This window comes from Leopardus geoffroyi, chromosome X, assembly GCF_018350155.1.
Source record: "Leopardus geoffroyi isolate Oge1 chromosome X, O.geoffroyi_Oge1_pat1.0, whole genome shotgun sequence".
In the NCBI taxonomy this organism is placed as follows: Eukaryota; Metazoa; Chordata; class Mammalia; order Carnivora; family Felidae; genus Leopardus; species Leopardus geoffroyi.
Window position 1 is genome coordinate 26,576,840 of NC_059343.1, and position 26,220 is coordinate 26,603,059.

General features: G+C 45.3%; 1 protein-coding gene across 2 annotated transcripts; it reads right to left on the minus strand.

Annotated features, from left to right (window-relative positions):
- Window positions 1-2,001: 2,001 nt before the first annotated feature.
- LOC123594053 (ubiquitin-conjugating enzyme E2 variant 2-like) lies at window positions 2,002-21,469 on the minus strand. Of its 2 annotated transcripts, XM_045470637.1 has the most exons (3): window positions 20,985-21,469; window positions 10,226-10,230; window positions 2,002-2,013 (listed from the first exon to the last, which is right to left on the minus strand). In XM_045470637.1, exon 1 carries the CDS (start codon window positions 21,447-21,449, stop codon window positions 21,012-21,014), a length of 438 nt encoding a protein of 145 aa, XP_045326593.1. In that variant the 5' UTR covers window positions 21,450-21,469; the 3' UTR covers window positions 2,002-2,013; window positions 10,226-10,230; window positions 20,985-21,011. The 2 variants fall into 2 exon arrangements, 1 of the variants encoding a protein (XP_045326593.1); XR_006710652.1 differs by lacking the exon at window positions 10,226-10,230 and having other exon boundaries at window positions 20,717-21,469.
- Between the last annotated feature and the right edge of the window lie 4,751 nt (window positions 21,470-26,220).

Genomic DNA, 26,220 nt, shown 5'->3' on the forward strand with positions numbered 1-26,220 from the left:
TACATTTTGCAAAATGGTCACCACGATAGGGTTAGCTAACACCTCCATCCCATCACGTAATTACCATTTTGTTTTTGTGGTGAGAACATTCAAGATCTTCTCTCTTAACGGGGCATCTGGATGCTTCAGTCGGTGAAGCATCTGACTCTTGATTTTAACTCCGGTCATGATCTCACTGTGAGTTAGAGCCCTATGTCGGACTCTGTGCTGGTAGCACAGAGCCTGCTTGGAATTCTCTCCCTGCCTCTCCCCTGCTTGTGTGTGCGCTCTCTCTCAAAATAAACAAACTTAAAAATTTTTTTCATGTTTTTTAAGTAATCTCTACATCCAGTGTGGGTCTTGAACCTACAACCCCCAGATCAAGAGTCACATGCTCCATCCGCTGAGCCATCCAGATGCCCCTCCAATTTTTTTTTTTTTTTTTAATTTTTTTTTTTTTCAACGTTTATTTATTTTTGGGACAGAGAGAGACAGAGCATGAACGGGGGAGGGGCAGAGAGAGAGGGAGACACAGAATTGGAAACAGGCTCCAGGCTCTGAGCCATCAGCCCAGAGCCTGATGTGGGGCTCGAACTCACGGACCGCGAGATCGTGACCTGGCTGAAGTCGGACGCTTAACCGACTGCGCCACCCAGGCGCCCTGTCATTTCTGATTCTGTTTCTGGCGACTGCTTTCTTTTTCTGATTATGGATCATTTTGGCCTGCTTCTTTGTATCTGTAGTCATTTTTGATCGAATGCTGAACATTGTGGTTTTTACATTGTGGAGGGCTAGGTCTTGCGTTTCTTTAAAAAAGTATTGGGTGTCAAATGTCCATGGACGGATGAATGGATAAAGAAGACGTGGCATGTATATACAATGGAGTATTACTTGGCCATCAAAAAAAATGAAACCTTGCCATTTGCAATTACGTGGATGGAACTGGAGGGTATTATGCTAAGGGAAATTAGTCAGTCGGAGAAAGACAAATATCATATGACTTCACTGATGTAGACCTTAAGACACAGAACAGATGACGACCAGGGAAAGGAAACACAAATAATATAAAAACAGGGAGGGGGACAAAACATAAGAGACTCTTAAATACAGAGAACAAACTGAGGGTTCGCGGAGGGTGTGTGTGTGTGTGGGGGGGATGGGCTAAATGGGTCAGGGGCATGAAGGAATCTACTCCTGAAATCATTGGGGCACCATATGCTAACTAACTTGGATGTAAATTAAAGAAACTGTTGGGTAGAACTAACTGGAATTAAAATAAAAACAAATAAAAGTGTTGGTGGTTGGGGGGGTGGGGAGGGCGTCTGGGCAGCTGAGTCAGTTGAGCATCTGACTCTTGATTTCTGCTCAGGTCATGAGCCCAGAGCCGTGGGATTCAGCCCCACGTTGGGCTTCGTACTGACTGTGGAGCCTGCTTGGGATTCTCTCTCTCTGATCCTCATGAGGCTTATCTGCAGTTTTATGTGGGTGAATTTCGAAAGCCTTTACTCTAGGGCTAGTTTACTCTCTCTGCTAAAGTATGCTCTTCTGAGGTCAGCACTTAAGCCGTGGATATTCCACGGGAAATTTCTTTAGCTGGTCAGCATTTAAACATCTCAGTCCTGTGTGATCTCTGGGAATTATTCAGATTCCAGCTCCAATTTCTCTTGTGCGCGACATCAAGTATTTTCACCCTATCCACGTGTAACTTAGTGTTCAACGCCAGATTCAATGGCCCCCCGAAGTTTGATTTTGGAGCGATTCCTCTACGCATCCCCCTCTTCCCTGATACTCTGCTCCACAAGTTATGACCGTCTGCGTCTTCCTGAACACTATCTGTCTCTTTAGCAACACCTCCCTGCTATGCTTGGGAATCCGCATCACAGTCTGGAAATTGCCTGTAGGCAGAATACTGGATTGACTATAAGACTCACTTATGCTTTATTAAAAGTTTTTGACGTTTGAGTAATCTCTACACCCTCTGTGGGGCTCGAACTCACTCACGACCCCAAGATCAAGAGTTGCACGCTGTTCCGACTGAGCCAGCCAAGCGTCCCTGTTCATCTTACGTTCCTATGGCAGTGTACTGCCTGGTTTCCAATGTCCAAAAATTAGTGTCTCCTATATTTTGACCAGTTTTGTAGTTGTTTACGGTGGGGGAGGGTATGTAGAGCCCCAGTCATTCCACTATGGCTGGAAGGTTATTCCCCCGTCTTTGCGTCTCTAAAGCCACATTTCTTCATGAAGAGCTTGGATAGAAAGACCAACACTTTTCCAGTAACTCAGATATGGTGTCTACCAGGAGAAAAGCATTGTTAACTATAGCTTTCCTGTATTACGCAGAAAGGTAAGTTTGGAGATTGTGAAAGTGATGAGAGATTTGCTTGGAGACTTTGGAACAGTTCCAAGGGTCATTAGGGTAAAGAGAGAGCATCTAATATAATAAATGCCATTGATATTCTGCCCCATATCCTCCTGGTTTGCTTGAGTCACTTGAAGCTATGGACATTGCAAACAAGCAACTAGCTTCCCACCGCTAGTGGGAACAGATATATATCTGGGTGTTTTGTCAAGGGCTTTCCCTGGCACAGCAAAACTTGCTCATCTCCGTGCAGGCTCAACCTGTACAGGATAGTTGGTGGTCCTAGGGACAGCTCTCAACCAAGGGGTGGGGAATAGGAGTGCTCGATATATTCGTCAGCACCCTCAATCCCCAATGGGACCACTTTTTAAAAACGTTTGTTTATTTTGAGACAGAGAGAGAGAGTGAGCAAATGGGGGAAGGGGAGAGAGAGGGAGAGAGTGAGAGTGAGAATCCCAGGCAGGCTCCGTGCTGTCAGCAAAGAGTCCAATGAGGGGCCTCATCTCATGAACTGGGAGATCATGACCAAAGCCAAAATCAAGAATCAGACGCTTAACCGACTGAGCCACCCACGTGCTCCGAGGCTGCATATGATTTTTAAAAACCAGTTGGAATCAGGGTAAAATTGTCAGTGTAGAAGGACGAAGCATAAAATATCAAGCATTGTAAGTCCAACCACCCTAGGGATAGCCTGATACACGCTCAAGAGTGAGCAAGGTTACACAAAGTTCTGCCAACCGGTAGAATCTCTTACGCTTCCCTGACACTTTTTTTTCTGATTTCAAGTTGAACGTCACACATGTTCTTTACTTTAATTCAAGACTATGGGCTGTTGGGGCTGACTGTGGCGTGACTATTAATAGTGTGGTCAATGTTTTTTGGGGAAGTCATCTTATAATTAATTGTGTGTGACATAAGAAGAAAAATGAAGCCTAAGTCTAGTTTTGATACTTAGAAAAAAAAATCAGCTGCTATTTAAAAAAAAATGTTTTAATGTTTATTTACTTTTGAGGGACACACACATACACACACACACACACACACACACACACACACACAGTGTGAGCGGGGGAGGGGCAGAGACAGAGGGAGACACAGAATCTGAAGCAGGCTCCAGGCTCTGAGCTGTCAGTGAAGAGCCCGATGTGGGGCTCGAACTCACGAGCCGTGAGATCGTGACCTGAGCCGAAGCCGGATGCCTAACCGACTGAGCCACCCAGGCGCCCCTTTTCTTTATTTAAAAAAAAAAATTTTTTTTAATGTTTATTTATTTTTGAGAGAGAGAGAGAGAGAAATTAGCTGCTGTTATAGGTAGTGCAAATTTCTGCAAAAGGGAGTCATGCCCTAGGAAAATAAGGTGTTTTGTTAAAGGGTAGCATGTCCAAAACTTTGTAAATTCAGATTTTTAGAAGATCAATTGTGACTGCTTTGTTCTTTCTTTCTTTAACCCCATAAGGTTGAATAAATACTGCGTTCAAACTAAGGAGTTATTACTTATTATGCAGACATTAGTTGAAATGTCATCTCATATTTTTATTTTTATTTATTTAAATGTTTATTTATTTATTTTGGGAGAGAGAGGACCAGAGAGAGAGAGGGAGACAGGACACAGGGCCCAACGTGGGGTTTGAGCGCACGAACTGGGAGATCGTAACCTGAGCCCAAATCAGGAGTTGGCCGCTTAACCGACTGAGCCACCCAGGTGCCCCGAAGTGTCGTCTTAACGTTTTTAAAGAGCTTTAGAATTTTCGGAGCATTTTTTCATTTTACTCTTTTTGTGACTTCCTAAGAACATGTAGATTGTAAACATGTTCAAGTAAGTAGACCAGGACGATTATAAACAACAGAGTAAGAATGCAGGATGCTGCGGGGCGCCTGGGTGGCGCAGTCGGTTAGGCGTCCGACTTCAGCCAGGTCACGATCTCGCGGTCCGTGAGTTCGAGCCCCGCGTCGGGCTCTGGGCTGATGGCTCAGGGCCTGGAGCCTGTTTCCGATTCTGTGTCTCCCTCTCTCTCTCTCTGCCCCTCCCCCGTTCATGCTCTGTCTCTCTCTGTCCCAAAAAATAAATAAATAAATAAATAAACGTTGAAAGAGCTATTTCATGGATTCAGGACATCACAGTTAGGTCCTTAGTCCATTTAAAAAAAAAAAAAAAAAAAGGGGCGCCTGGGTGGCGCAGTCGGTTAAGCGTCCGACTTCAGCCAGGTCACGATCTCGCGGTCCGTGAGTTCGAGCCCCGCGTCGGGCTCTGGGCTGATGGCTCAGAGCCTGGAGCCTGTTTCCGATTCTGTGTCTCCCTCTCTCTCTGCCCCTCCCCCGTTCATGCTCTGTCTCTCTCTGTCCCCAAAATAAATAAACGTTGAAAAAAAAAAATTTAAAAAAAAAAAAAAAAAAAAAAAAGAATGCAGGATGCTGTGAGAGTAATTCCCGCCCCAGACCGGGTAGAAATCCCATTCGGTTGAGGGAGGAGTGTCATTTGGAGAGAAAATGAGGGGGTTAGAGATAACTGAGTCCGTAAGGGACAGTGGGCCCTGGCTCTCAATCTCTGGGATGGGTCTGGGGTGGGAGGAAGGGATACATGCCTGTGATGGGATGTGAGGGTGAAAGAAAATATGTCACCCATGTCAACTGTGGCCTGGAGACTGCAAACCTTTGAGTAGCTTCTCATTTAGCAAGGCGCCAGAGCAGAGGATACTGATGGTGACCCAGGTCCCCCGGGCAGATGTACCTGATGTCGGCCTCACAGGGGCCCTGCCCGTTGTGAGGAGAGCGGCTGCGTGTTCCTAACCTCGGAAAGTCTGGGAGCGCACTAGTGGGCCTGAGGAGTCTGGTGTCAAGATGGCGAAGGATCGGGATTATGTGTTGGTCGTCAGAGGCCATGATGAGATCCTGGGCTTTAGCAACGAATGCCGGAACTGAATGACAAAGGCCAGACGAGCACGTTAAATTCCAATTCATTCTGGTAAACGGCAGGACCTGTGTATTTGGAAACCCTGATCCTGTTGAAGCCTGATCTGTAGTGAGTCACCCAGGAAGAACCTAGCTTATTTCTGAGGAGAAAGGGGATGTGAGTGTCCATCTGGAAATGGCCGAATTACCTTGGATTGGGCAAGATGACGCTTTCTACTGCTGACGGCCTTGGGGGCTCCATAGCTAAATTAAATATAGTTAAAGAGAAAGAAAGGAAGTTTCGTTTAGTTATTTGAAAGTCCTTTGAAAGTCCTTTGAAAGTGTAACGATTTTAGACAAGATGTATTTAAAACACATTGATTATTTACAGGATTTCTATAGTGATGACTGCAACAGTGAAAAAGTTTCCTATGTAATTAATGAGTTATCTAACTTCCAGCAGGATATTTGCACATTATATTTAGAAGTCACATGTTTCCATACTCACATTTGGGGACTGTGAGTTTCATATGTACTACCTTTGTGCAGTTAGGTCACAGATTTCCCTATCTCACGGAAAAAAGATTTGCTGCTCTTGGAGGGGTGTAGACGGCATCTGTCTATCTGTCTGTATTTTCCTCTCCATCGTTACCTCTGTCTCTGTCTCTGTCTCTGTGTCTACTTCTGTCTCTCACTCCTGCCCTTCTTTCTGTCAAGAGTTCTTGGAGTCTCTCAATGAGCTCCATCCCTGGTGTTCCCAATATATTTTATTTCTTCTTTTAGCTCATCTGCTTTGGTTCCTGTCGTTTGCAACTGAAATTCTGGACTAATTAAAAGAGTCTCGCAAAGGGCGGGGGGGGGGGGGTGGCGCAGGCTGGCTCGGTAGAACGTGTGACTCTTGATCTCGGGGCTGTAAGTCCGAGTCTCAGGTTGGGTGTAGAGATTACCTTAAAATAAAGTGTTAAAAGGAGTCCACTTAAAAAAACAAAAACTTACAAGTCTTTTATGAATGAAAAACTACAGTACTTTACATTATGTTCTAGAAGAAGATCTGAATATAAATGGAGAGATAGAGCAAGATTCAGAAAACTAGAAATTATTCACAGGCATAGTGGTCATCAGAGTTCAGCAACATGGGGCGCTTGGAGGCGGGGGGGCTCGGTCGGGTGAGCATCAGACTCTTGGTTTCAGCTCAGGTCATGATCTCCCAGGTTGACACACCGAACTCCGAGTCAGGCTCTGCGCTGACACACCCTAAGGTGACCGTCCGATGAGTCATGCCCTTGAATAATCACTTTCCTTTGAGTGTGGGTGGAATCTGTGACTTGCTCCCAGCCAATAGAATAATGAAGCAACCTGCTATATCATGAGGGAGCCACATAGCAAAAAACACTAGGAGGTGGGAGCAGCCCGTGACCAACAGCCACCAACAAAGCAGGGACCTCAGCCCTACCGACTCAAAATGCTGAATTTTGCCAACAACCAAGTGATCTTGGACAAGGACCCGGAGACCCAGATGATCATGCAACCCTGGCCAATACCTTGATCGAAGTTTTGGGAGACCCTTGGGACAGGAGCCAGTTACGCCGGCCCAGTCTTCTGACCCAGGGAAATCGTGAGAGAACAAATGTAGGTTGCTTTAAGGTGCTACATTTGTGCTAAGTTGTTACACAGCACTAGAAAGCTAACAGGCCAGGGGCAGCCGGATGGCTCAGTTCGTTGAGTGTCTCATTCTCGGTTTCAGCTCAGGTCGTGATCTCATGGTTTGTGAGTTCGAGCGCAGAGCCTGCTTGGGATTCTCTCTCTCCCTCTCTCTCTGCCTCTCCCCTGCTCACGCTCTGTCTCTCTCTCTCAAAATAAATAAATAGATAAAAACTGAAAAAAAAAAAAAAAAGTAGCAGGCTAACCATATTCCTGCTGGGATTAAAACCCTACAAACTACATTCCCCAAACTGCCTGTTTAGTTGGCTTTCTGTTGTGTTTTGCTGATGGGAAATCATGGCGGAAATTTTAAAGGCAGCGGACAAGTCCTTTCTTCCACTCTTGGAGGAAGTCTCTGACAAGAGCACCACCGGAGAAAAGAACTGAGAGTAACCAGAGAAGGCTCTGGGCATTAGTGCGAGTGTGGGATACTGGTTTCCTGCTCAGCCATAGTGCAGTTTCTTTTCCGTGGTTTCTTTCTTAAGTAGGTTTCACCCCCAGCGTGGAGCCCAACGCGGGGCTTGAACTCGCAACCCTGAGATCGTGACCTGAGCTGAGGCCGAGAGGCAGACCCTGAAAGGACCCAGCCACCCCGGCGCCCCCAAAGTGCGGTTTCAATGGCAGTGGCAATACTGTCTTCAGAAGCTCGACGGTGACCACAGGCTCATGGGCCCCAGCTCGGGCACAGGGGTGCTGTACTACTGATCTCTGACTAACACTCTACGCACAGTTCCTGCCTCGCCCTTTTTCTCTGGCCTCCTTCTTCCTTTTGCTCTTTCAGCCCTTCCAACACCCTTGGAAGAAATTCCTTGTGTTAAATTCCCTCTGCTTGAGCGTCCAGGATGGTTTCTGATTTTTCAACTGAGCACCGAGGGGCACAAAAACTGTAGTTATGCATCTTATTCTCTGGCCTCTCTTCGTGTTTGCTTTCCTTCCAGACCTTGGTGTTTCCTAAGTGTTCTGAGTTCTAGAAGATCTCTACTATCATTTCAATATATTCCTTTTGTATTTAAGTTAGCCGGAATCTATTTTTTTTTAAGTTTTTACATTTATTTTGAAAGCAAGAGCAGGAGAGAGAGAGAGAGAGAGAGAGAGACAGAGCACGAGCAGGGGCGGGGCAGAGAGAGAGAGGGAGACAGAATCCCAAGCAGGCTCTGCACGGTCAGCGCAGAGCCCGATGTGGGGCTCACACCCACAAACGGTGAGATCATGGCCTGAACCGAGATCAAGAGTTGGACACTGAACGGACGGGGAGCCACCCAGGCACCCCTAGCTGGAGTCTGTTTCTGTTGCTTGCAATCAAATATCCCAACTGTTCTAGAAATTGCAATAATGTAGAGTGTATCAATTTCTCTTGCTACAAGAAAATTACTAAGCCTTTACTTTTATTTATTTTAAAACTTTATTTTATTATTTTTTTAGTATGCTCTACACCCAACATGGGGCTCAAACTCATGACCCTGAGCTCAAGAGTTGTGTGCTCTTCTGACCGAGCCAGCCAGGCACCCCTGAAATTGCTACAACTGTAGCGGCTTAAAACAACATTGGTTTATTTCTTTTTTTTTTTTTTTCAACGTTTATTTATTTCTGGGACAGAGAGAGACAGAGCATGAACGGGGGAGGGGCAGAGAGAGAGGGAGACACAGAATCGGAAACAGGCTCCAGGCTCTGAGGCATCAGCCCAGAGCCCGACGCGGGGCTCGAACTCACGGACCGCGAGATCGTGACCTGGCTGAAGTCGGACACTTAACCGACTGCGCCACCCAGGCGCCCCTGGTTTATTTCTTTATAGCTCTACTGTTGAGAAATTCAACTTGGCCTTCACTGGGCTAAAATAAAGGTGTCAGCAGAGCTATATTCCTTTTTAGAGGCTCCGGGAGACAATCCATTTCCTTGCCTTTTTCAGCTTCTAGAGGCCACTGCATTCGTTTGCTCACGGTCTCCTTCCTCCGTCTTCAAAACCAGCAACATTGCACCTTTCTGACGCTTCTTCCAAAGTCCTAGCTCCCTCTGACTCTGGTTTTCTGCCTTCCTCTTTGACTTTTAAGGACCCTTAACGATTACTTTTGCCCTACCCAGATAATTCAGCAAAATCTATCTGAAGGTCAGCTGATTAGCGACCTTCATTTCCACCTACAACTTTAATTCCCCTTTGCCATGTAATATAACATATTAATAGGCTCCAGCATTAAGACATGGACATCTTTGGGGGGACATTAATCTGCCTACCGCATAGAACTGTCATTTCCCCCCAGAATTAACGCATAAATTTAACGCAACGTTAATTAGAATCTTGATAAGGTGATTCTGAATGTAATGTAAAAGAGATAATGTACAAGAATAACAAAGAAGTTTTTGGAAAGTAGGGATAATGAAGAAGGACTTGCTCTGCCAGACATAAAACACGTTCTAAAGCCAAAATAGTAAAAATACTTTGGCATTGACAGCCAAAGTAAAACCCTTCTAGGTCAAATACGAAATAAATTGCAGATGAATTAAATGGCTAAAGGTTAGAATAGCTTTGGAAGTAGTAGAAGTGGGGAAAAGTATTTTTAAAAGCCTGGAATCCAAGAAGGGAAAATATTGACATATTTGAATAGATGCAAATGTCACAGTTTTGTACATTGAAATATACCATAAACCGAGGTAAAAGTTAAGTGACAGGATGGGAGTGTATTTTAAATACATATATGAAAGGATTAATACCCATTGTGTGTGTGTGTGTGTGTGTGTGCGCGCGCGCGCGCGCCAAAGGAAAACAATGCAATTAAAATTGATTACAGGAAATATTCATTTATTGAAGAAGAAAATTCAATGTCCAATAAACGTGAGGACTAATGCTTTTTTGAAATCAGGGAAATGTAAAAAAAGCTATAATAATCTGTTTCTAAGAAGATTAGGGAAAAATATGTAAAATATCTAGTATTCACTAGGGTGGTGGAAATGAACCTCTATACCCTCTTCGGAATTGCATTTTTTTTTTTTTTTTTTTTTGGGATAGTCAATTTGGGAGTAATTTTGAAAATTAACACTACGTCCATATCTATAAATAGAAGTGATCTCCGGGTGCCTGGGTGACTCATGCGGTTAAGCATCCGACTCTTGACTTCGGCTCAGGTCGTGATCTCACGGTTAGTGAGTTCGAGTCCCACATAGGGCTCTGCGCTATCAGCACAGAGCCTGCTTGGGATTCTGTCCCCCTCTCTCTCTCTCTGCCCATCCTCAGCTTACTCTCTATTTCTCTCAAAGTAAATAAAAATAAACTTCAAAAAACAAATGCTCTCACATTTATAATACTCTATGTGTAATTACATTTGCTGAGGCACTTTAAAAAAAAAGTATGCGCATGATTATGTTGCAGTAAAAATTTAAAAACAGTCTAAGTGGCTATGGATAAGAGAAGGGTTAAAAATAACATGGTACATGCACTATTTGCATAGTTTTTAAAAATGTGGCAGATCTGGGGCACCTGCGTGGCTTAGTTGGTTAAGCTTCCCACTCTTGATTTCGGCTCGGGTCATGATCTCGCCGTTTGTGAGATTGAGCTCCCGAGTCGGGCTCCACCCCTGCTTGGGATTCTTTCTCTCTCAGTCTGCCCCTCCCTTTCTGGGACTCTCTCAAAATAAATAAATACGCTTAAAAAGAAATGTGTCAGATCTATATGCCCCAATATGCAAAAATCTCCAAGACATAATGTTAAGTGAAAGAAAAAGGTGCAACAGATATATCTAGAACTATCCCATATATGTAAAACAAAAATATATAATATCTGCATATAAGTAATAAATAACTTATAATGCAATAGATTGTGTATGAACTATGTGTTTGGAAGAGTACACACCATATTGATCTTTTTAAAAGAACCTTGTAAGCCTTTGATTCTTTGACTTTTCTTTTAAAATTTTAAGTTTTAAGCAATCCCTACAAACAACGAGGAGCTCAAAGTCACAACCCCGGGGATCACGAGTTGCATGGTCCACCAACCGAGCCAGGCAGGCACCTCTCTTTGACTATTTATAACAAATATGTGCTCATATATACATTTTTAAAGTAAACTGTACACCCCTCGTGGGGCTGGGACTCATGACTCCAAGATCAAGAATCACGCGATCTACCAATTGAGCCAGCCAGGCACCCCTCTTTGACATTGTATAATAAACATGTGTTCACCTATTACATGCGTGATTTAAAAAAAAAAAAAAAAAAAACATAATAAAAGTGTGGTTTTTCTTGATTAAAGAAAAACCCAGGATAGAGAAAATAGATAGGAAAAAAATGCCCCCAAATTAACAGAAGATTTTTTTGGGACAATAAGACCTTGACTGCATAGATAATCCTTTTATGCCATTTGTATGTATAGGTGTGAAAAGAAAGAGGAAGGAAAATGTTTCACGATACCTAACTTAAGTTCATTTCTGCTGGATGGTAACGGGTAAAGTGGTGAAAACAAAGACGTGCTTTAGGCTTTGAAGTCCAAAGACCTTCGTCTATACCCTTGTTATTATATCTTACTCTCTTTGAATTTAGTCCAATTATTTACCATCTTCAAGCGTTAGTTTTCTCATCTGTAAGGTGGATTGATAATGACACTACTTAATAGGGTCATTTTGAGGGTTAAATGAGCTAATGTATGTAATTAACTAGGGGCATTGCAGGTGCTCAATAACCATTCATTCCTTCCTCACGTGACAAACGTCAGGCTGCCTTAGACACTTTTGTGCTGCTCTTCCTGTATTTTCCTTAGGCTACGTTGCACTCCTCACATGTGTGTAATTATAATGACAGCTGAATTTTGTACAGTTTTAATGTTTACAAACATTTTCACATACTATTCTTTGCTATACATCTTGAATCCTTGTACAGATCTGGGTCGATCTTTTTTTTTTTTTGAAAGAGAGAGCGCGCACGAGAGAGAGATAGAGAGATAGTGAGAGAGTGGGGAACAGGGCACAGGATGAGAGAGAGAGAGAGAGAGAGCGCATCCCAAGTTGACCCCACGTTCAGCACCGAGCCCGATGTGGGGCTCGATCTCACAACCCTGGGATCGTGACCTGAGCCGAAATCCAGAGTGGAATGCTCAACCAGCTGAGCTACCCAGGCGACCCCCAATTGGGTCAATCTTATTTTTAGCTTCCTTCCACTTGGGTGCTCAGGAGCAAAGAGGGTGGTATGTATATCTCTAAGAATGTTTCTACAAGAAGAAAATTCTAGCGCTCCCTCAGTCCCCTCATTTTACAGCGTTACAGAGTGCTTACGTGTTCTAAGGGCCGTGGTGTCAGTGAGCTTTGGCTGCATCGCAAGTACCCTAAATCTTAGTGGCTCCAAGTAGCCATTTATCTGGCTCTTCAGCGCGATGGCAGTTTTTATGACCTGAAGCAGTGCAGCTTTTCTGGACTGGGCTCCCTGCTGTGCCTGGAACCCTGGCTGGAATGGCTGGCGTAGCTAGATCGATCGCCTGTCTACACGGCCTCTTCACCTCCAGTAAACTGGTCCAGGTCTATTCACTTAGTGGTGTCACCTTCCAAAAGCAGCAAGACTTACAACTCACATGAGGTCACTTCAGTTGCCGTCTCGTAGCCAAAGCGAATCTTGAGAACAGCTACGATTTTAAGGGCGGGGCAATTTTTGATGGTTGAAGCTGAAACGGGGAAAAGCGACGGTCCGGGGTTTTTTTGCAGTCTATCCTGATACATAGCTAATTAGTGGCTATGCTTTGAAGAGAAGTCAAATCTGATGAGTGTCGAGCCAGCAATTCCACTTTCGGGAATATAGCCAAAGAAAATGAAAACACCACGTTAAAGGGATATCTGCAGCCCCAGATTCACAGCGGCGTTATTTACGATAGCCAAGTCATGAAAGCAACGTAGAGGTCCATCGATGGATGAATGGATCAGCAAAATGTGAGATAGGGATACATACATCATTCAGCCATCCCGACGTTTGCAACAGCATGGATGGTCCTTGAGGGCATTATGCTAAGTGAAATAAGTCAGACAGAGAAAGACAAATACTGTGTTCTCACCTACACATGGTATTTGAAAAAAAAAAAAAAAACACACCAAAAAACTCGTTGAGGGACACCTGGGTGGCTCATTGGGTTAAGCCTCCCACTCTTGGTTCCAGGTCAGGTCATGATCCCACGGTTCATGAGATCGAGCCCCGCATTGGGCTCTGCGAGGACAGCACGGAACCTGCTTGGGATGCTCTCTCCCTCTCTCTCTCTGACTCTCCCCTGCTCATGCTTGCTCTCTCTCAAAATAAATAAATAAACTTAAAAATATATATATACATAGCTTATTAGCTATAAAAAAAACCAAAAACAAACACAACACCTCGTAGAAAAAGAGATCAGACTTGTTACCAGAGGCAGGTGGTGGGAAATGCAGGAATTGAAAGAAAGGGGCAAGCGGTACAAACTTCCAATACTAGGTTTCTCACCAAACAAACAAACCCCAGATGACTGATGAATCTAGACCCAGTGCCATCTATTTTTGTAACAACAAATACCGAAATCTGAATGCATTCTTAATTTGCTCTTGTCCTCTTAATGCCCTTAGAAATGCACGAGTTTCACAGGTGCCTGGGTGGCTCAGTTGGCTCAGGTCCTGATCTCACGGTTTGTGAGTTCAAGCCCCGCTTCGGGCTCTGTGCTGACAGCTCGGAGCCTGGAGCCTGCTTGGGATTCTGTGCCTCCTTCTCTCTCTTCCCCTCCCCCACTTGTGCTCTGTCTCTTTCTGTCTCTCAGAAATAAATAAATGTAAAAAAAAAAAAATGCACGAGTTTCAGTCAAAAGACTAAACGGGAGATTTTCTTTCCATAGGATTTACTAATCATGGAGTTAGCCGTCTCAGAGAAGTAGAATGACTTCTTTGTGACATTCTTAAACAGGGACAGTAAAACTTGTCTTCTATAGACCGAATCTAGGACAAAATTGTTGAAAAAGATGAGGGGGTGATGACAATATACATAAGGCCTTTAATGTCCCTGAGTCAGTCACGAATGGAAAGTTTAAAAAAAAAAAAAAAAAAAAAAAACCAACCCACAATACTTGAAAAAGTCCGCCTCAGGCAATCTCAAAATGTTTGACATTTCATTTATTGGAAAAATGTAGCTTTTTGTAATTAAAAAAGTTTTGAAACTGAAAGTGACTTTAAGACCTGTTCAAATCAGGTCAGCGAGGCTGCTGCTGATATCTAGGTTTTTATCCTAACGTTGAGGGCTTGGAGGCTGTGGTTTTGGATAGGGTACCGCAGAGGGAAAATGCACATTTTTAGATTGTGATGATGCATAGGGTTGCCGAAGCCTAGGGGATCCAAAAGAAGTTTTATTCGTGTCCTACTTTTACATGGCAACCCTGAAAGAAATAAGCCCTATTAAGGTAGTGTTTTAAAAAAAATTTTTAGGGGCGCCTGGGTGGCGCAGTCGGTTAAGCGTCTGACTTCAGCCAGGTCACGATCTCGCGGTCCGTGAGTTCGAGCCCCGCGTCGGGCTCTGGGCTGATGGCTCAGAGCCTGGAGCCTGTTTCCGATTCTGTGTCTCCCTCTCTCTCTGCCCCTCCCCCGTTCATACTCTGTCTCTCTCTGTCCCAAAAATAAATAAACGTTGAAAAAAAAATTAAAAAAAAATTTTTTTTTTTAATGGGTATTTATTTTTGCGATTGAGAGAGAGACAGAGCGTGAGCAGGGGAGGGGCAGGGAGAGAGGGAGACACAGCATCCGAAGCAGGCTCTGGGCGCTGAGCTGTCAGCACAGAGCCCGAAGCGGGGCTTGAATTCACCAAAGGGGAGATCGTGATTACGGTAGCATTTTGTTGGAAGTAAACCTTATTTGATTTGTCAGCTCTGTCAACAGCATCTTGACTGCCGTGGTCGCCTAGTGTCCACGGGATCGAGATGAGCTTCCGACAGCAGCGTGAAGGCAAGAAAAGGATTAATTACGCCAGCGCGGTCCTCCCCGCCCCTCCCTTCCCCTCCCGTGTCTAGGTTCAGCGCATCCCTTATTTGTGTCCACACTAGTGGATGCTGGGATGGTCCAATCACTGCGGATAGTTCGCTCTAGATACATAGCCTATGCCACAGCAATTGCGAAGGAAAGGTGGTCTACTTCTGGAACCGCCTCTGAGTGATTATCGGACCATAGCTGTATTGTATTTGCACAGCTCTGCAGTCTTCAGCCTCCTTCAACGCGAGCTCTCCCTGTTCTCGTAGCTTCCTGCGGCCCGCCTGCTCTAGGGCCAGGGGAGGAGTGTGCCAGCTCTTTTCATGTGCCAGGGAAGGCACTTGCCACTAAGGGTTCTTCACAAATAAATCTTTTGCACGCTCAGTTTCAGGTAGACTTTCTTCTTTGGAGGGAAAGTAACTGACTCCCGTCCGCTTAAATGATAAAGGCCTTCATTGGGAAGGTACGACGTAGCTCACCGAACCAGAAAAAAGGCTGAACTGGCAAGCCTTAGAAAAGACGAAAAAAGGCTGAACTGGCAAGCCTTAGAAAAGACGGGAACCGGGGACACTCCAGGAATCAGGCGGCAGGAATTAAGGCGAATCCTTGCAAATTCCAGAGCGGGGAGGGGATCGTATTGGTCTGGCTTGTATCAAATTGGCCAGGACAGGGGCGCCTGGGTGGCGCAGTCGGTTAAGCGTCCGACTTCAGCCAGGTCACGATCTCGCGGTCCGTGAGTTCGAGCCCGGCGTCAGGCTCTGGGCTGATGGCTCGGAGCCTGGAGCCTGTTTCCGATTCTGTGTCTCCCTCTCTCTCTGCCCCTCCCCCGTTCATGCTCTGTCTCTCTCTGTCCCAAAAATAAAAATAAACGTTGAAAAAAAAAAAAATTAAAAAAAAAAAAAATTGGCCAGGACAAGGGCAGGCCATCTTGATCGACACTCCACAGAGACCGTAGGTGGTGTGGGAGGGGGTGATCGCCCAAGGAAATTGGAGGTCCTTCCCTCTAAGTGAGGGGGCAGGGGGCTGCCTGGCTGGTTGCCTCAGTGGGGAGAGCGTGCGACTCTTGATCTCTTGGGGTCATGACTTCAAGCCCCGCTTGGAGTGTAGAGATTACAAAAAACATAGATTAAATAAATGTGGCAGGAGGGCACAGCAGACGTCCCTAGGAAACCTAGGTACCACAGTGCTCTGGTCAAGCACCCTCTCTGGGTGAGGAAGTACCGGGATTGGTTTTGTAACGTTCCATCCCTGAACCTCATGGAACTGCTCTTGAGTAGAGAAAGGGGTAACATGAGGCAGGGATAAATGAGGGACCTTCAGGGAGGCGGACCGCAGGTACCCCTGGGAGGGGAAGGAGAGGACCTGTCTGGGCTAGATGCCGTGCATGAAGTCTCACAAACTTTCTGATCAGGTCCCAAGAAAAAGCCCAGGGCAGAAACTGTCTGTGGCCACCCCCTCGGGTCCCCTCTCACTCTGGAAAACTTTACCCTCTCCCTCGAACTCTATCGCGTTGCTCACTCGCTGTTGTGTGCGAGGTTCATTCTTCGACTCGGTGAGACAGGGACCCGTGTCTCCGCCACCCTCCTGTAACACTCTGGGCCACATTTATCTGGATTTTGGAGCCGGTATGCCTGGATTTGGAGCCCGGTGCTGTCGTTTCGTAGCTTTGTGAGCTTGAGACGTAACCTGTCCGGATCTTGGTTTTCTTATTTGAAAAATGGAAATCATACAAACATTTTCATCACAGTGTTGTTATGATGATTAAATACATCATATAAATAGATGGGTGTCTAACATCTCTACTTCCTGGCTATAATTAGGGAGAGATCATGCATTGTTGTGTTGTCTGAGATCTTTAATTATGGTTTAAAATATTCATTATTCTTGGGGCGCCTGGGTGAGTGTCTGACTCATGATTTTGGCTCAGGTCACGATCCCTGGATTGTGGGACTGAGCCCCACATTAGGCTCCGTGCTGAGTGCAGAGCCTGCTTACGATTTTCTCTCTCTCTCTCTCTCTCTCCCCCCCCCCGCCCCTCTCCTCTCTGCTCTTGCATACGTGCTCTCTCTCTAATTTTAAAAAAGAAAGGCAAAAAATTATGCTTATTGAAGCTATGAAGTGGCCTTCCTCTCCTGGCTTCCCAGGTCATAATATTCCTGCTGGATTTTCACCACGTCAGTTTTCTTTGCTGCTGTAATAAATGAGCACACGTTTACTGGCTTAAATATATGTTTATTTCTTGCAGGTCTGGAGGTCAGGGTCTCATTCCTTTTGGAGGCTTTAGGGGAGAATCTATTCCTTGCCTTTTCAGTTTCTAGAGGTTGCCTGCATTCCTTGGCTCCTGGCCGCTTCTTCTGTGTTCAAAGCCAGCAATCCTCTCTGTTTTCTGGCATCGCATGACTTCCCTTTCCCTTATAGGGACCTCCTCCCTCTTTCCCTTACAAGGACCCTTACATTACCTTGAGCCTGCCTGGATAGTGCAGGATAATCTCTCCATCTCAAGATTTTTTTCCTGTAAAGACTTTATTTATTTTTTAAATTTTGATTCTTTATTTAAAAAAAATTTTTAATCTCTATTTATTTTTGAGAGAGAGAGACAGAGCATGGGGCGGGGGAGGGGCAGAGAGAGGGAGACACAGAATCCGAAGCAGCCTCCAAGCTGTCGGGACAGAGCCTGACGCGGGGCTCGAACCCACAGACTGCAAGATCATGACCTGAGCTAAAGCGGACGCTTAACTGACTGAGCCACCCAGGTGCCCCAAGACTTTATTTATTTATTTATTTTTTTAAGTAATCTCTACACCCACCGTGGGGCTTGAATTTACTACCTTGAGATCAGGGGTGGCCTGCTCTCCCGACTGAGCCCGTCAGACACCCTTCCACCTCAAGATCCTTAACGTAATCACATCTGCAAAGTTCCTTTTGCTTTGCAGCTTCTGCGGATTAGGACAGGGACATCTTTTGCGGGGACATCTTTTTGCAAGCACTTAGTAAACAGGTGCTACATTATAAATTTCTAATTAGTTCTTATCAAGAATGGTTAAGCCTGTTCACCGAAGTCGACATGGCTCCTTTGTTGACCTCTTCTATCAGATAGATCTTGGCTAGAGTTTGAAATGCCAAGATTTGAAATGCCAAAGCGGATTAAGAAAAGGATCCGCTTCCAAATATAGTATTGGCAAGTTTGACACCTTTGAATTAAGGAAGTGTAATCCTTGGGGTTTGGCCCGGGGGGGGGGGGGGGGGGGGGGGGCGGGGGGGGGAAGGCTTGTGTATTCTGTGTCAGGTTCTAATTAACAGACTCTTCTCTGTAGCTTACCTGTGAATGGCTTTGTGTCTCCCGCAGTGCAGTGGTTCTGGATGGGGGGGGGGGGGTGATTCTGCTTCCCTCCCTCACCCGGAGGCTATTTTGATTGTCAATGACAGGGTGGGTGGACATTTGGTGGGCAGAGGCCAGGGATGCCGCTAAACAGCCTACAATACAGGGAACAGCCCCCCACACCCCGCAAGAAAGAACGTTCCACCCCAAATGTCCCTAGTGTTGAGGCCGAGAAACCCTGCTTTAGTGAGTATTCCAATTTTGTCCCTTGACTATTTTTTTCCCCTTGATTATTTGATTCGTTCTGAGACAGTACCTTACAGATTACAGGAAAGGTTGTTTTAGCCAATTGAACTTAGATTTTACCGAACCACGTTTTCCTATCATTAAGCAAGTATAATTTTGTCTGTTACAAAAAATAACCTATACTTTGTGATGATTCTTTTAGAAACGTCATGATATAAGACTAAAACATATGCTGGAAATAAGAAAGAAATTCATTTTAGACTCAGTGTTTCAGCTTTTTTTTTTTTTTTGTAACTCTTTCGTAACATTGATTTAAATAAAACATTTATTTTCCTTTCTGTGGGAGGGGAGCCCGACTATAACTGCACATGTTTTCTCAGTGGAGGGTTTGTGAATCCTTTAATGAACTTTCCGATTTTCTGCATCAATCTGTCATGTGACTCCCTGATTTTGTAAAGGCAGCCTCTATTTTGGAGTTTTCTTGTGAGGCTATAGATTCAGTACCTGACCGAAACACACGGGGCTGTGCAACGTCTCTCTCCGAGCCCTCAAGGACCAGGGGGAAGAACGAGCTCTCTTTCCCCGAATGACGAAGGTGATGTTAATCCAGAGCTGTGACTTTTCTCCTGGCAGCTGGTGATGGCAGTAGCAGGCAGGGATGGAGATGTTTTGCCAAGCAGCCCCAGCCAGAACGCTGGGCTCCTGCCGGGATCTTGGTCTGTCTGGACAGGTGGCCGTGGTGGGTCCTTGTAGCCGCAGAGGGCTGCTCTTGCTGGTGTTGTCCCGGTGAAATTCCACCTTCGCTTTCTCTCAAGTTTAGTTGTCAAGGGCTGCCTGAAGTCCTTTTTGAACAACGTCTTGTGTAAGTGAACGAATACGGAAATAATATTCCCGGGGCTGGCTACACGCTACTGCATTTGAAAACCTATTGAATTGCAGGCACGGTATTCCCAGGACTGAGGTCCAAAAGGTAGTAAGAGCGAGTCCTTGGGCTGGAGAGGTTTCAAAACACACAAATCAAGGATTTCAGCATAATGTACGACGAGCGGCCTCGTAACCCAGTGCTATCAACGCCGGGGGATCAGCTTAACCCAGCCAGAGGGGTAAGAAAGCCTTTCCCGAGGAGATGGCATCCGGCCTGAGTTGAAAGGAATAAATAAGAATTAGCCAGGTGAAGAAAGATAAAAAGAGTGTTCCAGGGGCGCCTGACTGCTTTAGTCGGCAGAGCGTCTGACCCTGCATCCTGGGGCTGTGACTTCTAGCCCTGTGTCCCCATGTTGAGCATACAGATTACTTAAAAAAAAAAAAGGAAAGAAAAGAAAAAGAAAAAGGGTGTTCCAGACAGGCGGCACAGGATGCGTAAAGATCTATGGGTGGGACACATCATGACATTTGTTTTATTGCTGGATCGCAACACGGAAGCCAGGGCGACTGGAGAGTTAAGTAGCGACCAAATCGAGGAAGTGCTAAAACATAAAGATGCTTTGGTATTAAAGACGTCAGTGGTATATGCAGCGGACTCATCTGGGGGTCTCGTTTTCAACCGATTCCCTGGGTCCATCTGCAGAGATTTCTCCACACCCCGCCAGCTAGTGGACCTCGTGTTGGAGTTGAGTGAATCTTGTTCCTCAGTTCAAAGCACGTTGACATCTGTCTGGGCAAAGTTCTTCCCTTTGATGCTTGCCTGTCTGTCTTCTTACTGTTTACCAATTTCCCCCCCTTTGCCCCTGATCCTCACTGCCATTCCACTTCAACTCTGCTCCCCTCTGTATTCGTGGATCTTTATTTGAAAAGGAGTAGCGTGTTTAGAAACATACTCATTTTTTTTTCCTGAGGACACGTTCCACATTTTATTTACATTTTAAGACTAACTTTAATCTCAAAATCACATATCCATACACCTGATTCCTTTTTTTTGTTGATTTCACTTAAATGCATGGTTTGCCAAACAAAGACTGTAAACAGATATTTACCATGTCTGTTACATGGAACACACAGGAACGGCTTTTAACAGATACTCATCGGCCTCCCCCACGACATTTTTTTTATCATAAATACAGGTATCAAAACAACCCTGAACTTATTTTTCATATTTCTCGCAGTCAGCACCCACACCGCTTCAAAAATTAACACAATTTGTGACAAGATTCATTGTACCTGCCACTTTAGACCATTTCAACTTGAAGCTCTTTCGCTAAGCAAGATGGATAAAGCATGCCATTTCGGTTTTTCCTTCTTGAGATTTTTTGACTTTTCAGAAACATACATGCTTCCACAGCATCTGACTCTTCTCTCCATGCTTTCATCTTGTAAACCTGAATTCTATTTTGAGTACTCCAGGTTTATGCTTAAATGACAGTGCCTTAACAAGAGAAAAAAATGGTGCCGCATTTTTCCTCCTGTAAGCTGAAAACGTAACGGTGTACATACATTCAATATATTCTTACAAATGTCCAGGTCATGTTTACCAGCTGGAATTCTTTTACTTAATGTGTGGGTATTTTGCATTGTGATATTTAATCAAGACATGAACATGAGTAGAAGGGCTGTTGATTTAAGACAAGTTTGAGATCCACTAAAATTAATTGTTGTATGTTTGTCCTTCTGGTGGCTGTGGAAGCTTCATATTTTCTTTGGACATCGTTAGACATCTTAGCTCTTGAAGTACAACTTTAATGCTATATGAGTTTTGCCGTTTTGCTAACACTGCTATGCTCCGTGCATCCACCATTCCACTGGAATTATTAATTCCATTCATATTAATTTTGGTTACAAATCTAACTGATGGAGGAACTTCTGGGTATTTAGGACCACATTCTACTTTCAGGCTATATATTCTGTTTTCATAATTTGTCCTTGGTGGCCCAGTAATCATGCCTGTCCACCTTGTAAGGGTCATATCTTCATCATCTTCAAGGCCCCAGCTAACCGTACCATCGCCTACTCCTTTCTGTCCTTCTTCAGGGTCTTCCAACAAGTGAAAATTACGAGGAACTTTAACTCCTGGCGAGACCGCCATCTTCTCCTGCGGCCCGACGCCGAAACATACTCGTTTTAAATGTACAAAATGTTACTGTGCTCCACATCAGGTCTCTTGCAATTTTTGTTCAACTCTTTGTTTTTCTACCCTTGTCACCTTGCTCTATGGTACATCCCGTTCCTTGCTTGTTTCTTTTTTTATTTTTTAATTTTTTTTTTCAACGTTTATTTATTTTTGGGACAGAGAGAGACAGAGTATGAACGGGGGAGGGGCAGAGAGAGAGGGAGACACAGAATCGGAAACAGGCTCCAGGCTCTGAGCCATCAGCCCAGAGCCTGACGCGGGGTTCGAACTCACGGACCGCAAGATCGTGACCTGGCTGAAGTCGGACGCTTAACCGACTGCGCCACCCAGGCGCCCCAACCTTGCTTGTTTCTAACTGCAGTATGAGTGCACACATTTTGCTTATCCAAGGTATCACGGCTGTTACATTGTTTTTCCAAATCCTTCCATGGCAAACAGCTCTTTGATGAGCGTTCTCATTCACACCCCCTTACGGACCAAATAAACACTTTTCTGCCTCCCAAAGTCCTGATTCAATAGGTCTGAAGTGGGTCACAGATAATTTTTTAAAAATTTATTTAAGGGGTCCCGGATGGCTCTCTCGATTAAGCATCCAACTCTCTTGATCCCAGCACAGGTCACCATCTCACGGTTAGTGAGTTCGAGGCCCGTGTCTGGCTCTGTGCTGACAGCGTGGAGCCTGCTTGGGATTCTCTCTTCCCCCTCCCTCTGCCCCTCCTCAGTTCTCACTCTCTCTCAAAATAAATAAACATTTAAAAAATTATTTAAAAAAATTAAAAAAAAATTTTAAAGTAATCTCTATAGATGCCTGGGTGGCTCAGTTGGTTAAGCATTCGACTCTTAGTTTCAGCGCAGATCATTCTCTCGTGGTTTGAGCCCCTCATGTGGTTCTGGGCTGACAGTGCGAAGCCTGCTTGGGATTCACTCTCTCTCTTCCTATCTCTCTGCCCCTCCCCTGCTCTTGTGCATGCGCGCACGCTCTCTCTCTCTCTCTCTCTCTCTCTCTCAAAAGAAGTAAACTTAAAAAAAAAAAAGTAATCTCTATACCCAACATGCTGCTCGAACTCATGATCCTGACATCAAGAGTTGCGTGCTCTTCGGACTTTGTTTTGAGAAATTATATTCACCTCTTGTTTGATGCAGTTCCTAGAGAGATTGCCCCTGGATAAGGTATGAAGGTCAGCTTGGCTGTCGCCCCAGCTCTTTAGTGCTGCCCCAGGACAAGTAACAAAACGGTCGGAAGATCTCCCTCCCTTCAAAAAGGCAAGCTGGCGGACCTCCAGGGCTTGGCTGTAGAGTGAGGTCAGTCCACTCCTCAGATCAGGTAAACTGAAGCAGCTTGTGAGGCAGAGCAGTTCACAAGTCGGAAGACGAAGTCCGTCTGCAGCAGAAGGCTTGAAGCTGTGCAGCTAACACACTACTTGCCATCCCTTCTGGAATGGTCTGGCGCAGGCAATGAAGTTAAAATCAATCCCACAAGCACAAATAAGCGAAGCGAACCACTGGTGTTCAGAAACGTCTATCTTGTTGATTTTAAAGAGGCTCAAAACACTGTCGGGTCCGGAGAAAAGAGCCATGCCTAACTTTCGCAAGGATCTGAACCCCGTGTCTGAAACGAATCCGGTGTTATATGTCAAAAATACCTCAAGTGCAACACAGAAAACAGAGCCCCGCCCCGCCCTGTTGCGTCTTTCCCTTGAGGCACCTTGGACACCCTCTTCCACCTGCTTGAGCAGGGAGAAACCAAGAAGGAAGCATGGGGGAGAGAACACCGTAGTTCCCATCTCGGAAGTATTATCCATCCATGCCTCTGACAATATGTAAACAGATTCTGTGCATGAAATTCCTCAGAACACAATGACGCCCTCTCCTTGTATATTACATAAGTATGTACACTTCTTTAGTACGATTCAAGTGGAAACGTTCCTCTGCACGGAGCTGAGGCTTATGCCTCTTCAAGGTAAGCGCAGGGGGAGATTTCGGAGGTGCATGCACTCTAGGGAGTGTGGAGCAGCTAGCTCTTGCCTGACACAGCCCCAAGGAGGAGTATCAGCGCCCCCAGCAGGGGAAAATAGGGGATGCAATGAGTAAACAAACAACTGATCACCATTTCTTACGTATGCTACATGTTTCTCTGACTGCTGCCCTTGCACACAGCCTGGAACATATCCGCCCTCTATCCTCTTCCTTCTAATCTCCAGCTTGAAATTCTCCGCGACCCGGCTGATAGAGGTTTCTTCCGTGAAGTCTTACTTGATTCTTCCCATCCCCGTCCCCATCCTGATTTACCAACTGGCATCCTTCTCTCTCTGGCTCTGTCTCTCTCTCTCTTTTTTAATATTTCCTTATTTTTGAGAGAGAGGGAGCGTGAGAGTGCAGGAGGGGCAGGCAGAGAGGGGAACAGAGGATCCGAAGTGGGCTCTGTGTGGACAGCAGCGAGCCCAAGGTAGAGCCAAACTCAAAAACCGTGAGATCGTGACCCGCGCCGAAGTTGGATGCTCAACTGACTGAGCCACCCAGGCGACCCAGTGTCTGGCGTTTGGTGCCGTTATTTGTGTCTCTCATAGAAAGCCTGTGCCTTTCACTTTTGGGGGGAACATTTTTTTATTGTGGTAAAATACACGTAACATGAAATTTACCCTTTTAACCGTTTTTAGGTGGACAATTCGGTGGCGTTACGTGCATTCACAACAGCCACCACCACTTTCCATTTCCAGAACTTTTTCATCATCCCACACGGAAACTCTGTACCCATAAAACAATAACCACCACCCTCTACCCTTGGTCACCTCTATTCTACTTTCTACCTTTATGAATTTGCTTATCCCCGATACCTCGTACAAGTGAAATCATACAATTTTTTTTCCCCGGATCTGGCTTATTTACTTAGTATACTGCACTCAAGGTGCATCCGTGTTGTAGCATGTGTCAGAATTTCCTTCTTTTTTAAGGCTGAGTAGTATTCCGTTGTATGTGGATATCAAATTTTTATTTATTTGGTTATGTAAGTAAGCTTTATGCCCAGCGTGAGGCTCAAATACTCACAACCCCAAGATCAGGAGTCGACATGCTCCACTGACCGAGCCAGCCAGGGACCGCTTGTGTATATCACATTTCGTTTATCCGTTCATCTGTTGATGGATGTTTGGGTTGTTTCCACCTTTTGGCTGTTGTGAACAAAGCTGCTATGAACACGGGTGTGCAACTCTATCTGTTTGAGTCCCTGCTTTTAATTCTTTGGGGTGTATACTCAGAAGTAGGATGGCTGGAGCGTAGGGTGCTTACTTCCATGTTTAACTTTTTGAGCAAGCATCCTTCATTTTTTAGCCTACGTAGACAAAGGGAAAAAACAAGAGCCTGACTAATAATGTCTGTGATACCTGGCTAGAGCTCCCGGCTGACTTCCTGGAGCTCTATCTCCTGAGAATTCAGTCTGGTCGATCCAATCCAAACCCTTGCTGCTCTGAGCAGCGCATCTACTCCAAGAGGGGAGTGTGGGGGGGGACTCCGAGCAGAGGGGCATTTTATCACGTCTTCGGTAGTGTGATTCTCACCCCAGATCTCTGCTATTTTGTCTTCCCTGGCTCTTGGGTACCCTTGCATTTGTGGTATAGGGCTGCTTTTTTAGTTTCAACTGTTGATTTGTTCCCCTATTCCCAATGAGGAACACAGCACTTTCTGAAGAGGACGATACATCCTACCTTCCCCATCTGCAGTCCCCGCTTTGTATGTTCTCTTTCAGCTGCCGCTGAGTAATTGACCGTTGAACATTAACAGTTTGCCAGTTGCACCATAGGTAGCCTTGCTGGGCCCAAGACGGCTAGCGTTCACCAATCTGGCCCTTCTCTAGGCTGGGCACACAGCTAAACCGAATTTCTCAGCCACCCTTGCATCTAAGAGCGAGGCCATAACTGAGTTCTGGTCCGTGGAATTCGGGCAGAATGGATGTATGCCGCTTCTAGGCATAACCTACGTATCATTCCACCTAATGGTCTATGTATACCTCTCGTCAGCTGTTAGCTAGATGGCCCCAGGGGTACCGAAGCCACAGAAAGAAAGCACCGAGTCCCTGAGTCATCATTTGGAGGACAGCCGTCCGGGAGAGCTGCTCCGACAAGAATGTCCACTAGCCCTTGCAGGGAAGAAGAAAGACACCTGTGACCGCGTGAAGCCACTGAGATCACCTACTCGGAATACATTTGCATTTCCACTTTGACGACTCCACTTCACAAAGACCTAGACGAAGACCATGGGAAGCTGTTCCGTATAACCTTTTTTTTTTTTTTTCCCTGCAAGAATTTTAGCAGCACATGACCATTCGCTTTGCATTTTTTTTTTTTTTAATATGAAATTTATGGTCAGATTGGTTTCCATACAACACCCAGGGCTCATCCCAACTGGTGCCCTCCTCCATGCCCATCAGCCACTTTCCCCTCTCCCCCTCCACCCCCCCTCCACCCCCAGTTTATTCTCAGTCTTTAAGAGTCTCTTATGGTTTGCTTCCTTCCCTCTCTGTAAATCGCCCCCCCCCCCCCCCCATGGTCTTCTGTTAAGTTTCTCAGGATCCACATAAGAGTGAAAACATGGCATCTGTCTTTCTCTGCCTCACTTATTTCACTTAGCATAATCCCCTCCAGTTCCATCCACGTTGCTACAAAAGGCCAGATTTCATTCTTTCTCATTGCCACGTAGTATTCCATTGTATGTTCCGTTTAATCTTACTATC